Raw genomic sequence first — 12,515 nt, 5'->3', positions numbered from 1 at the left:
CATAGAAGCCCCCAAAATGGTATCAACATGCAAAAAAAACTAATCAACAAAATTGATATTTACACTCATAACATCCATCTCATTAGCTCCATACAGTCCCCTATCTCTTCTTCTCCCTCTACCTCTCCAAAAAAAACCTCCCAACAATCCTTATCTCCCACAAATGCGCTTCACGGATAAACTGCGGCTCCTTTACCACATCCCTGATCCCCCTTCCATCCCACACATGTCCCGCATCCATAATCAGATAGCTCGGATAATCATCACTGCTGATGCGTATCTCGTCTGTCAGCGTAGAACGGTAGGAACGCGTGTTTGAGTTTGAGGGGTCGGCGTAGTAAGTGGTGTTGTGGGTACTGAAGCAGCCGTAGTCGGTGCTGTCGATGCGGCCACTGGTGCAGAGGGAGACGACATCAGTTTTGACATAGTAGGCGGCGTAACCGCCGAGGCCGGTCCAGGGCTCGCCGTACCCTGGGACCGAGTTGATTTCTTGCAATGTATATGTCGGGTAGGATATGGGACCGCCCATGGGGAAGGAGATGGTTGCAGCAAAGTCCTAAATAATGGAGTAGGAGGCTAGGCCGAAGATTTCCTCGAGTTGTTGAATGGCGGCTGTGTTGCTGCTCGCGGTTAGGGCGTCTATCTTGTCGACTATGGATATGATGCGTGAAGTACAGTCTGAAGGGGCGAACTTCATCACTTGCTTGTACCAGTTGGGATACTCGTATTGGACCGTGATGGTGGCACTGCTAACCGATGCTGCCGGCGAAAATGTCATTGTAAATTTTCATCGTGAATGCTAACTGTGAGCTGGCAAGAGAGCCACCGTACATGACCCATGGTGTGTCGTGATTGCTCAGGTTTGCACGAACGCCTGGGAATTGACGTGCTGTCTAAAGTACTTATTGTCGACAATAGCTACCCCGATATTTAATCCGTTGTCATGAAAAAACCCAAGATTCCCAGACCATCCACTTACTTTGCTCAGTAGTCAAAAAATCTCAATTCATCCGTAGTAGTCGTATTGTACAAGACACCATACCCATAATACCAGTTCTCAAGAATAACACGAAGCCCACTGAACTTTTCCATCAAAATCCGTATAACTAGATTATCACGTATCGTTAGCCACCATCGGTACACACATACACAAACCCATATGTGTTTTTTTGAATACAGAACAACTCACTTTCCATCCGTAAATTTTCAAGAAGTTACTTCCCCCCCCCCCCCCACGTCTCTCCACCGATGTACAAGAACAACGGGCCACCAGGCTTATAAAACGACTTGTCGAAGACTTGAAGACACACATAACGTCAGCTCCTTCACCTCATTGTAGTGTGATTGGGGGGGTTGAATGCTTACAATATCTTTGTTTAAACGTCCCATTCATATGTAGCACGTAACGATCGCTCTGTGGATAATGATCAATCTGCAGTGCGCCCCCCAAAAGGTCAACATAAAATTCTTTTTTTCCTTCACTCTAATACCACGCAAAGAGCGTCGCCAGGGCTGTTATTTTTTTGAAAGCAAGACGGAGAAGCAATACCAGCTGATCAATCTCATGCGCATCATACGCCCACTCCCTGTTCTCAAGCCGGTCCTTCGCCGGCGCAAACGCAGGCATTCTCGCAGACCCCAGAGCCGCCAGGCTGCTCGCAAGCAGCGCCAGCACTTGCACTCTCATCTTTTTATTTTTCTTTCTCTCCTTTCACAGTTGAAATTGATGGCGTCCGGTTATATTAAAAAACTTCAAACTTTGGTCGTATGTTTAGGATTCTGGTAACTCCGGAAGGAAAGGGGAAAAGGTGTGTATGCATTATCCAACTTGCTTGGTTTATATATACATGTACTATGGAAACGAGCCATTTTTTCTTCTCTAGATAGGGTGATACCTTCGGAACATTAATCTTCTTTCTTTACAATGTAAGCACGTAAACCGTATATTATTGATTGATGGTTCAGGGTAAGGGCGGTTAAGCATGGTAGCTGCGGAATATACAAATTACCGAGACGCTGCCTTTGTGATAGATGATGTAACCGAGTTTTTGGATAGTCTTGAGTTATACTGTGCCCATTCACGTACGGCAGAAGGCGCTGAGATGAGAACCAGGTGTAGTGTATTGTAGCTATTTTGCAATCAACTCGGAATGTACTAGTCCAAATTTGTTAGCATTTCACTACACAAAGAAGATAAGCTTACTCCCTCTGAACTTCACTTACATCTTCATAAATGTCAAAGAGTGTTAATGAAACAATTTTTAAGTATCTCAAAGAGATTTAATAGCTTATAGCTCTGTAGTAGAAAAACAAAGATCCGTTAAAAACTTACAGTAAGAGAGGGTTAGAATAGCTGTAAAATGATATAATATGAGAAGGACGTTTTTGGTGTAGAAGACTAAGTAATCTAGCATTTATAACTTCGACAGGGACCCCTGTGCGTTCCGCCGTATGTGACCGTCTGCAGTACATTGCTAGATGTATTGGTTAACCTGCTGATATTGAATCGGTATCCTGGGGAAATTGAGCCTGGATGGTTTATGAAAATAGGACAACACAAAATTAACTTGTTGTCTTCGTACCTGAATGTCCCATCACCATTTCATTTCACCGCCTCCCTCGACAGCCTGACTTGCAATCCGCACGCTTATACATACATAGCATCAGTCACAACCATCTGCAGAATACTCTCACCGCCACCAAACCAGTTCCCGTTCCCGTCCCTCCCTCTGACTCCATCTACAAACCCCTCCAGCATATACCTACACGTAGCCCACCGGTCCTCCTCCTCCTCTGCCTTACCAGTCTACTCCCACGTATACGCCTTAAATCTGTCCATCTCTTTCGTATTCCCAACAACCTCACTCGACCCCACCTTCCTCACTGTAGTAACAGTCTTAACGTCAACTCGATGCCACACATGAGGCCCCATAAAACTCCGCGAGACAAACCGTCTCACACCGCGTCTTCTCCAAACCGCTTTCATGCCTAACACCTAGCACCTCACTCCGCAACCGCACACGCACACTCGACATCGCACCACGGAAACTAGACTAGTTTGCCCATAAGCCACAGAAATCCATCACCCCCCCCCCCACAAATCCGCATAAACAATAGCTCCCCAGTCCCACTCATTAGTAAACTGCACATGTATGCCTAGCACAGCCCAATCGCAGCACCGATAAAAAAACGGGCGGGCAGAGGGAATAAGCCGAGGAGTAGTCGCAGTCGCAGTCTACTTACTACTACCCATCCACGGACCTTACTTACCCCAAAGGCACTGCGGACGAGCGCTGACAAAAGAAAACGTACATAGTTGCCTAGATGCATGGCGCAGCCGTCCCCCCCGCCGCCTGCAAGGTCAAGAGTTTGAAGCGGATGTCATGGCCGGCAGGGGGGGGGGGGGGGGGAAGAAGCCGGCTGGGACTGCGGGCGCGGGCTCTCGGGCGTGCCTTTCGATGTATGTGTGTGTGGCGTCGAATTGGGGAGAGGAAAGAGGTGCCCGGGCGGGGGTAGGAAGCGGTAGTGGCTTGCCTCTAATAGGACAGGTTGCATGGGAGGGGGGCGCTGTTCAGGATGGCGTGATGGGAGAGCGAGTCATGCTTCTTGGGGGTTTGGAGATGGGATGAGTTCTCAAGGAGGATATTGTTTTCCCTGCTTTGGGGGCTGTAGTGGAGACCATTTGGGAGGGGTTGTACATGCAGTCAGTCGATTGATAATGGGTCGGCGATGAGAGAGCTGTGCAGGATATCTTTGAGTCTTGTAGTATGCTTTTTGTCTACTTCTTCATGTATATATCTTGCACGTGGGAAAGGCACACACAACTCACCCTCATAACTATCATGTAAAATGGGAGTATTCCATCGTTGAGCAAATGTCTCTGCCTTTCCGTTTGTCTCGCGCTGCCACCGCAACGACGATTACATCGGTATGGGATCGTGCGGGGATAATCAGCGCCTTGAGAGTATGTGCTCGACAAGATGCAGGTTAGGTCTAGCTCATACCTCCTCTTCGAGAAGATCCATCGCGTGGCGACAAATGAGAGAGATGCAATCATGCACGCGATTTTCGCTGCACCAAGAATACCAAAGCGAAGGGCATCATCCTTCTTGGCCACGGGCTTGCGTCCAGCAGCCCATTTGCCAAATTCATCGAGCGAGCTGAGCCAGTCGATAATTGTCATGGAAGATAAGAGGGTATGTTGGCGAGTAGGACGGAAGAGAAGATGCAGGTTTTGGCAGGCTGGCGCAGTACAATGACGACAATTGGAGAGATAGTGCTGCACGCCTAGATGTTGCCATGGAGCGGGGAAGGTTCGTGAAACCGTGGATGCAGCGCTCGTCTCTCGAACCGCCATGATACCTGGGGAGAGAAAGAAAGAGAGAGAGAGAGATGGTGTGCTGGTAGATACCAGCTATACTCACGCACCTAACCTAACTGGCCCAAGGACTCGTCGTGGACATTGTTTCTTCTCGTATTCAGTCTAAACACCTTACCTACTTGCCAACTCGTACAGTTGACGCTTGTGCCTTGTATGGCGCTCCCAACGAAAGAGTGCATTAACTACGATAGTTTAGCTCAACACAAGACCAAGCCAACGGTTCACTGAATGCCAGGAAACCACTCCAAGGCATTGTCAAGAGTCAGATGGGTGGTCAGCATGTCAAGTCAGCCATAGTAACCACTGTGCCGGTAAGCAGCCACATAGTTCCTTCCTCCCCAAAGGTCCGTTCTTGATCCATGAGGCGCCCGGGCTATCGCTGTCTTGGCATCGGACAAGGCAACAAGCTGCAACTCCTTTGTGTCGCTCTTTGTTCCGTCTTACGTGCATGCATGCGATACAGATAGAGTGGACACATGTACATAGCGGAAGTTAAAATGCAGCTGAGGCTCGGCAAAAAGCCATATCAGGCTGAAGTCCTGGCATCTGATACCGAATCCGGAGAGAGCTTACTATACATACAGATATGCGACGTGTGACGGGGTTTCGGACCTTGGAAAAGATGGGGATCGGTTAGACGGAGCGGACCCATTATCAAACTGGCCCCTTGTGCAAGAGATATGCGCACATAGTTTGTGGTCAGGCGTTCTGGCTGACCTTGCAGGTTTGATGGTGTATTGGACAACGTGGCTATGCCGCACTATATGGGCCAGAAATAGGTTCTTTGAGCAAGGAAGATCCCCACGCTGCATTCATGTTCATATGCGAACTCAGCCCCCTATAACCACCCCTTGTCAGGGCAAATGTCGGATACATGGACATGGACATGTATGTAGTAAATACATATTGTATGTACAGCACATGTGCCTGCATCCACCAGTGGGATCTAGAGTGTGGCAGCCACGATTAAAGTACTTGCAAAACTTGGTTTGCCCGCGGATGGTGTGATATGCTGGAATGGTGCAAGCCTCGCCGTGTTGGGACCAATTTTTGGGGGGTGGCTAATCCAGGGTGGATTCCACAACCGAGGCATGAATCGTAGGGTGGGCCATTGTATACCGTTTTGGGATATGGGTTTGCGGTCGCTTAGCCCAGGAGCGTACTTAATGTCCGAAGGAAACGGAGTTTAGGTGGGGGAATAAGATGAGGCTGAGTGGCAAAGGGGGCCAGCAAGCAGGCAAGCAAGCAAGCAAGCGCGGGATGATGATTGCTATTGTCAGCACGGTGACCGTGTTTCAGGGTTCAGTGAGCGAGTTGGAAAAAAAAAGCACAGAGCGGCAGTGGCGGAAAAAGGGTGAGGTCACGGTCAGGACAGCCGGAGATGGGTGGCCGCGTTACCGCATCGGACGAGGCGCATGAACGGCAGGTTCAGGAGGCTGCGGTTTGATCGACAGGGTCCCACACCGACGTGCATTGTGTGGGAGATATTGATCCACGAATGCCTGGGTGCCTGCGAAACAGATGGCGCAAGCGATGTGCAAAAAGGATCGGATGCTTCATGTTGCCCTTGGATCGTGCGGCTTGACCCATTTGCGCGTGCTGAAGCACAAAGGTAAGGAAAAGTTTGTGCCTTTAGTGGGTTACATGTGTGGTTGCTGTCGACGTCAATGCCGGTGCGAGTGCTTTGCAGCATGGTAGATGGGCAGAATGGCAATGTCCGCACCGGTGAAGGTTGTTGGCAGACGAGAAAAACCTTATGTCTTCGCCGAGAGTACTGGCGACTGGGCAAATCATGACGAAAGTTGTTTGGGCTGTCACGCATGCGCCGTGGTTTGAAGGTTGCGCATCACGCCAGCCAGTCACATGAGCAAAAATAGATGGCGATACGCAGCGTGTGTGATGACGGGTTCTCGCTTGTGAAGGAAGCGGTGAGAGGAAGAGTAGGCGCAAAGTTGAAGGCGGATCTTCCCTTTGCATTGGCCAATGGCAGCGCTGCAAACAGCGGCCACTCAGGATTTTTTTGTAAAAACCGCCTGTCCAGTAACAAGTAGCAGTGTGACGAGACCCGGCGATATGGTTCTGGTCGACTAGACGACGGCCAAATCGTAACGGCGTCGGTGTTGAGACGGTGGCAGGCTGGGGTACACCGCTGGTAAATGGGCGTGCCAATGAGTCAGAAGAGCGGCGGTTCTGAGTAAATGACCGAAGGACGGGTGCGTCGAGCAAGATTTGGTTCTTGTCTGGGCGGACTTGTCGGTGCGAAGAGTGCATTTAGCGCGCGTGGGGACAGTGAAAAAAGGCATCATGAGCAGGACTGCCACTAAGGCACGTCGAGCAGGGGATCCACGATCTGCATGCAAAGAGGTGCGATGTGAAAATACGGATATGAGTCAGATTGATCTGCCAGGGATGCAGAAAAGCAAAAAAAAGCCATGTGTGTGTGTGTGTGTGTGTGTGTGTGTGTGTGTGTGTGTAAGGAAGTAGGCAGCCATGGTGGAGAGAGAAAGAGAGCAGGGGATTTGGCTGGATGCATGCATGCACATGCCATGCGTGTGTGTGATTGTGTGCCTAGAAAGCAGCACACTGACACACCCAGCACACGCGAGGGAAGTGGGTAGAAGCGTCAGACGATGGCGTAGCCCAAACGCCTCGTCTGGCTGCTTCAAGGGTGGATTGACGTCTGACATTGCGCATCTTTGTTCCTAGATTTGGAACCATGGGGGCGCACAGAGGACATGCAGGCTTACAACGTCGTGCTGCACCCCCCACAACCAATCGCTTAGCAGGCGCCCTCCGACTCTGCTGCTCCAACAATCAAATAAAATGTGGGCCGAGAATGGTATGGCGCATAGACGAGCACAAAAACATCACTCGGAAAAACCTGATTGAGACGAGGAAGGATTTACAAGCCCAGCCGCACGCTCCCTGTGATTGCCCGACCACCACCAGCAGCCAAGTGTGGCGTCGGTCCTCGCCCTCGCCCACTCGCTCGCTCGTCTCCCCATTGTCCAGGATGGTCGGGTTGCGGGTGTGACCTGGTGGTGTGCTCATTCCCAAGCATCAAACGCAGCCAGGGCGCCTTTCTCCGCCCTGCTAAGACAACGTGGCTGGACGAGCGGGGCCCGTAGTCGGACCAGGCCGGGCAGACGGGCAGTAAGTAGAATAGAGCAAAGTCAGAGCATGTAGTAAGTAGAGTACAGTAGCAGGTAAGCGTAGTAGCGCTGCCGCTGCTGCTGCTGCTCCTCCAAGCCATTCACGTGGCTGTCTGCACCCGCGGGATGCGCCACGGCTAATTAGACAGTATCATGACGAAGACGAGACGAGGGAGAGAAGGTTAGAGAGCGAGCCGGGCAGACAAAGGGCAGCTAGGCTTACCCACTGCCACCACCACTACCGCACCACTCGGCACTTGGTCCGACTTGGATGTATCGGCGTGCAAGCAAGCAAGCAAGCAGGTGGAGTAACCAAGTCAATCATGAGCGGTGAGATGGTGCAACGCTCGCAACCCGCCGTACGCGGTTTGAGCAACAACGGTCTCTGACCTAGCGGGGCCATGATGCGTCGTTAGTAAGAATAGAGTCATCGAGGCGTATCTACTATAGCTGACCAAGGCGGGCTTGCACACGAGTCCGAGTATGCCTATTGGCCTTTTGCAACTCCAACACGCCCATCGTCGACAGACAAGGTGCGCCGACCCATTGTGGGCTTTGCTATCGCTGCTGCTGCTATTGCTGCTGCACTGCAACTGCAACTGCAACTGCACATGCCGGGGATATGAATTCTTCCAACGCATATACCGGTCACGCGGAAGCTTTCGGTAGGGGCGGGTCAGGAACATGCAAAGGGCCAGCGTTGGCCTGACCAGGCAGGCCCCCCGTGTTGGCTGCCTCTTGCACTTGTAAGGTAGACGTCACCAAACGGGCCACGACGCGCTTGTCCGGTGGTGGTGGTGTACGAGTACGTGTGCGTGTACACTACTACCTTGAGAAGCGTCCACGGGCCTCGTCCCATGCGTGCGTGTGCCTAACCGTCGACGAGCCGCTCCACTCGCTGCAGCGCTTGTATCCATGCCTACAGTAGACCTGAGACTTCCCATTCTTAGCCCCGCGCCCTTGGCGGATAGCGGATAGCCACAAAAAAATATTGGTGGTGTGCACGGCAACTACCCTTGAGCCCTCGGCTCTCTCTGCCTGTGTCTCCAGCACCGGCCCCTTCGACCGGCTGATGGGCTTGCTTGCTTTGCTCATGTTGGATAAAATCAAATGATGATGATAACAATAATCATCGTCGTCGTCAGCATCATGCAAGTGTCACACTGGGGCGGCATAGTAGAAGGTGATATGAGTAATAAGGAGGTGATCTTGGATCAGGTTATTAATGCTACAAATCAAGTATTTGTGGGTATTCCGCCAGGCTACTGTGGTGCCGTCTATGATTGCTGAAAACTCCAGAAGCGAGTGATGCACTGAGCACACAGCCAAAAATGTCCCAAGCGCCAACTAATGCATGCAAAAATCAAGTCGCTCAGTATTACAACGATTGTGGTGCGTGTGCCAAATAAGTCTAGTAGTGATGATGGTGATGGTAAAAAAAAAAGAAACAGGCGTCTATCGAGAAGATTCATTTCCATCCACTCGAGCCAGCGGAGTGTGTTGGATGCAGGAGCGTAAACAAGTCGAGGCACGAGGCGCCAAGACCAGTGTCGACGTTGCTATCCGAGGGTGATGCGTAAGAGTGCGTTTAACCGGATATCTCGTCAGGTAGTCAGGTGAGTGACAGGGGATGTTGGGTCCGAAATCCAAGGCACCAAGTGCGTCGAGAAGGTCGCGTCGTACTAGTTGGTGCCTGGCGTGGGTGTAGCATGCCAAGCAGCCGTGGGCGGGTTGAATGGGAGCCAGGTGGTGGTATTAGGCCATGTTGGTGGTCGAGGATGCACGCCATGGTGCGGTGCCGGTCGGGGCACTAAAGCCAGGCGGCTAGTCCAGGACAGAACATGCGAGCGGAAGTGGTTGACGATGCTCAGTTCTTCTTTGTGGGGATGGCTGGCAGAGGGCAGGTTGGTGGTGGGCCGGGGCATGGAGGAAGGTTCTGGGGAGCCATGATGTCGTTGCAGAGGGTGGCAGCCATTGGATGTTTGGTGGGTGGGTTGTTTGGTAGAGTTTGCAGAGTGGTTGGCGAGATGATTGGATGGGACTAGCAGTAGTCGTCGTCGAGTGGTTGTTGTAGTGTGGTAGTGTAGTGGTAGTAGTGGCCGTGTGGGATGGATGGTGTGCAGAGAGAGAGATATAAAACTCTTGTCGTGTGTGTGTGCTGGATTCGGCTCTGGATGATGAAACGAGCGTCGTGACAGTGGGGGCGCAAAGTATTTATGCTTGTGCTCAGATTGCAGAGGCCTAAAATGTCGGTCAGCTCTGTGCTTTGGCAGAGGGTGTAATGATGGCGGGCACGGGCCAAGCGGTGAAAGAGGCGTTGGGCTGACGAGCAGGAAAGGGGGGGCTCCTGGCGTGTGCATGAGCTAAACCAGGCCGAAACATTGCCCATCCCGGTCTGTTAATGAGCAGGGGTGCGAGCAAACACGAACCTTTGCGTTACCGCTGGCCGTTTCATCAGCCTTGTGACTGTGTGAATTTGGCACTCGCCCAATCCCGCCGCAGCAGTGTCGCCGCGCCCTGCCCGCCCTCTGCCCTCCCGCCCAGACAGCGCATCATCACTGGGGCCACGCTCAAGGCTGCCACCCCCGACCCACGCCAGCAGCGGCCTTGGACTATTCCCGGCCAGCAGCGCACACAGCGGACAGCGAACTGCGGCCACGGCGCGCGGGCAATTGCAACTGGCCAGTTTGCGTCTGACATCACACGCTGCGACTGCGACGGGGCTAGTGCCAACGGCCGTGGCCACCGTGGGCAGGCAATGAAACGCCCTTCTCCTTTTCTCCCACCGCGCCCGGCCTCCCTCTACGACGACCCACGAGGCCTTCCCAGCCCGCCGTTCGGTGTGTACGCACCACTCCCTCAGAGCCTCCCGTTTGCCAAACCTTGACCGACATGGCGTGTCAGAACGCCGCCAGTCTGACACAGTTGCTGCCAGCCTTGGCCCGCTCAATTTGCGACGCCGCCCGTCGCCCATCTCGTCTGCCCACACACGGTCCCCTCTGACTTGCAGCGCAGCGTGCAACCACACGGCCTCCTAGCGCCCATGGCCGCCTTCTCCCGTGCTTCTTCCAAGCTTCGATCCAATTTCTCCCAAAAGTCCCCTCCCCCCTAGAATTTTCCGCTCCACTGCGGGCCTCGCTCTGCTGGCGGTCAAGGAAAGCATGGCACGACGACACTCCTGGTCCTGGTCCTGGTCCTGCTGCTGCTGCTGCTGCTGACCCTGGCCCGCTCAATCGGCCGTGCCTCTGCTGGCCGACATGCCGGGGTAATCATGTTTGTCATTGTGCGATAGCGCGCGAGAGTGCATGTCTGCATGTGGTATACGCTGTACGACCACTTAGTCACTAGTAAGTAGCCGTGTAGCATCTGTCCTTGCACGGCTGCCTTCAATCGTCGTCAGGTAGGTACGTAGGCAGGCTGTCGGCAAGGCACACGCACGTAGTCAGGCTTATTTTTGTCCTGGACCTTGGCCACATTCGCATCACTCGTATCGTGCTGCTCCCTCCCTCCCTTTGTCCAATGGCAGTTCGGCTGGGCCGGACGCAGTGTGCAAGGCGAGCTGCAGCCACTCGGCCCCCATGTGGCCATTCGGCTGCCGCGGAGACGAGCAAAGCAGGATGAATGGAGCTGTCGTGCTCATCCTTTTTCCTGCCTGGCGCGCCCTCCACGTGGGCCGGCAGGGTTATCGCCTGTGTGACCTCAGGCAGGACCATGTTTCTTTGATGGACATAGTTATTGTGCTAATATTGCAACTTCATGCCTCAGCGTCCGCAAATATACGTGTGCCGTGCGTGTGGCTTGCCTACTAAGCTTGCCTGCTGACCTTGCCTTGGCAAATCACGCTCACGGCCATGTGATGGGAACCGTTCGCCTTGTCACCATTTCCCCTTCCCAATAACCGTCGGTACCCTGGACAGGTTTGAGACTGCGACTAAGCAATGGGCCTTGTGCAATGCCCGAGGCCATTTTGGGTGGGAGCGTGGGCACCAAGCGAGCAGATCTACAGGGGCAGCCATCGACGTCCGAGCGCGCCCACCGCCCCCCAGGCCAAAAAACCGAGAGCGCGAGAGCGAGAAAGAGGGGCCAAAAAACAAAGCAGCGCCCATGACGCCTTCGGCAATTAATTGGCTTGCACGCCCATTGCCAACACCGTCGTGCCGTTTCAGCGCGGTGGAGCGCAATTCGACCTTCCTGTTACAAGTGCCTGCAGCAACGTTGCGTCCGCAGTAAGACCATGGTTCGAGCAAAAAAGACGTTTGCATTTGTAACTGTCTCATCCACTCTCATCATCCACACTGTCCCGACGGCTCGGACAACGCGGAGAGGGCGGAGCGGCGAGGAGGCGCCGAGCCCTGTGACGCTGCCGTGGGGACTATTGGCTGCGTATAGTATCGACCTCCCTAATACACAAATAACCATCATCTACCCACACGCGCCTGACGTCTTGATCTCGCTTTTCCTCCGACCTCTGCCCATTTTCTCACTGCAGTCACCTCCTAGCTGCCAATAAAGCCACACGCCTATCATTTGCCTATCCCCATTGTCCTTGTCCGCGATCGACATGCGCCGCGGGCCAAAAAGGACTGCCAGACTGGCTCTGAACTCTATCCCTCGGCCACGCGTTCCTCTCCGCCGTCCACCTTTGCCCTCAGCTGCGGCCTCTTTGTTTCCCGCACTCGCTCCAAGCTGCTAATGCCTGACTGCCGGCCATGTCCAGCCACACATACACACACACTGCCGTGGCTGGTTCTGGATGGTCAGCTTCTGCTGCTGCAGGTACGCGTCAAGCCTTGTCCGCCCCGCCACCCCACGCCCGTGGCTTGCGCTGCTCTTCGCGTCGTGAAACAAAGGCTCGACCACCACCAAGCCCAGATCCGGCGAGGCCGAAGCGCCAATGACACGTCTGCTTTGTTGACACTAGACAAATTTCTCTAGACTGTATAGACGTCCACACCTGCGTAGCAGGCTGAAGCCAGAACATC

General features: G+C 53.2%; 3 protein-coding genes across 3 annotated transcripts; 1 reads left to right on the top strand and 2 right to left on the bottom strand.

Annotated features, from left to right (window-relative positions):
• Positions 1-118: 118 nt before the first annotated feature.
• Positions 119-840, bottom strand: PSV08DRAFT_248726 (uncharacterized protein; the record flags this gene model as incomplete). Its single annotated transcript, XM_066092372.1, has 2 exons — positions 119-556; positions 832-840. 2 exons carry the CDS (start codon positions 838-840, stop codon positions 119-121), a joined length of 447 nt encoding a protein of 148 aa, XP_065948945.1.
• Positions 841-3,756: 2,916 nt separating this feature from the next.
• Positions 3,757-4,183, bottom strand: PSV08DRAFT_363440 (uncharacterized protein; the record flags this gene model as incomplete). The annotated part of the gene is made up of 1 exon (XM_066093050.1): positions 3,757-4,183. The coding sequence occupies one exon, from the start codon at positions 4,181-4,183 to the stop codon at positions 3,779-3,781; it is 405 nt and encodes a 134-aa protein (XP_065948944.1). The 3' UTR covers positions 3,757-3,778.
• A 3,378-nt stretch (positions 4,184-7,561) lies between these two features.
• PSV08DRAFT_248725 (uncharacterized protein) lies at positions 7,562-8,159 on the top strand (the record flags this gene model as incomplete). The annotated part of the gene is made up of 3 exons (XM_066092371.1): positions 7,562-7,566; positions 7,631-7,863; positions 7,993-8,159. The coding sequence occupies 3 exons, from the start codon at positions 7,562-7,564 to the stop codon at positions 8,157-8,159; spliced, it is 405 nt and encodes a 134-aa protein (XP_065948943.1).
• Between the last annotated feature and the right edge of the window lie 4,356 nt (positions 8,160-12,515).

Source organism: Bipolaris maydis (genome assembly GCF_028858645.1).
Source record: "Bipolaris maydis strain C4 unplaced genomic scaffold PSV08scaffold_9, whole genome shotgun sequence".
Taxonomy (NCBI): domain Eukaryota; kingdom Fungi; phylum Ascomycota; class Dothideomycetes; order Pleosporales; family Pleosporaceae; genus Bipolaris; species Bipolaris maydis.
This window is presented reverse-complemented; position numbering and strand designations above follow the sequence as displayed.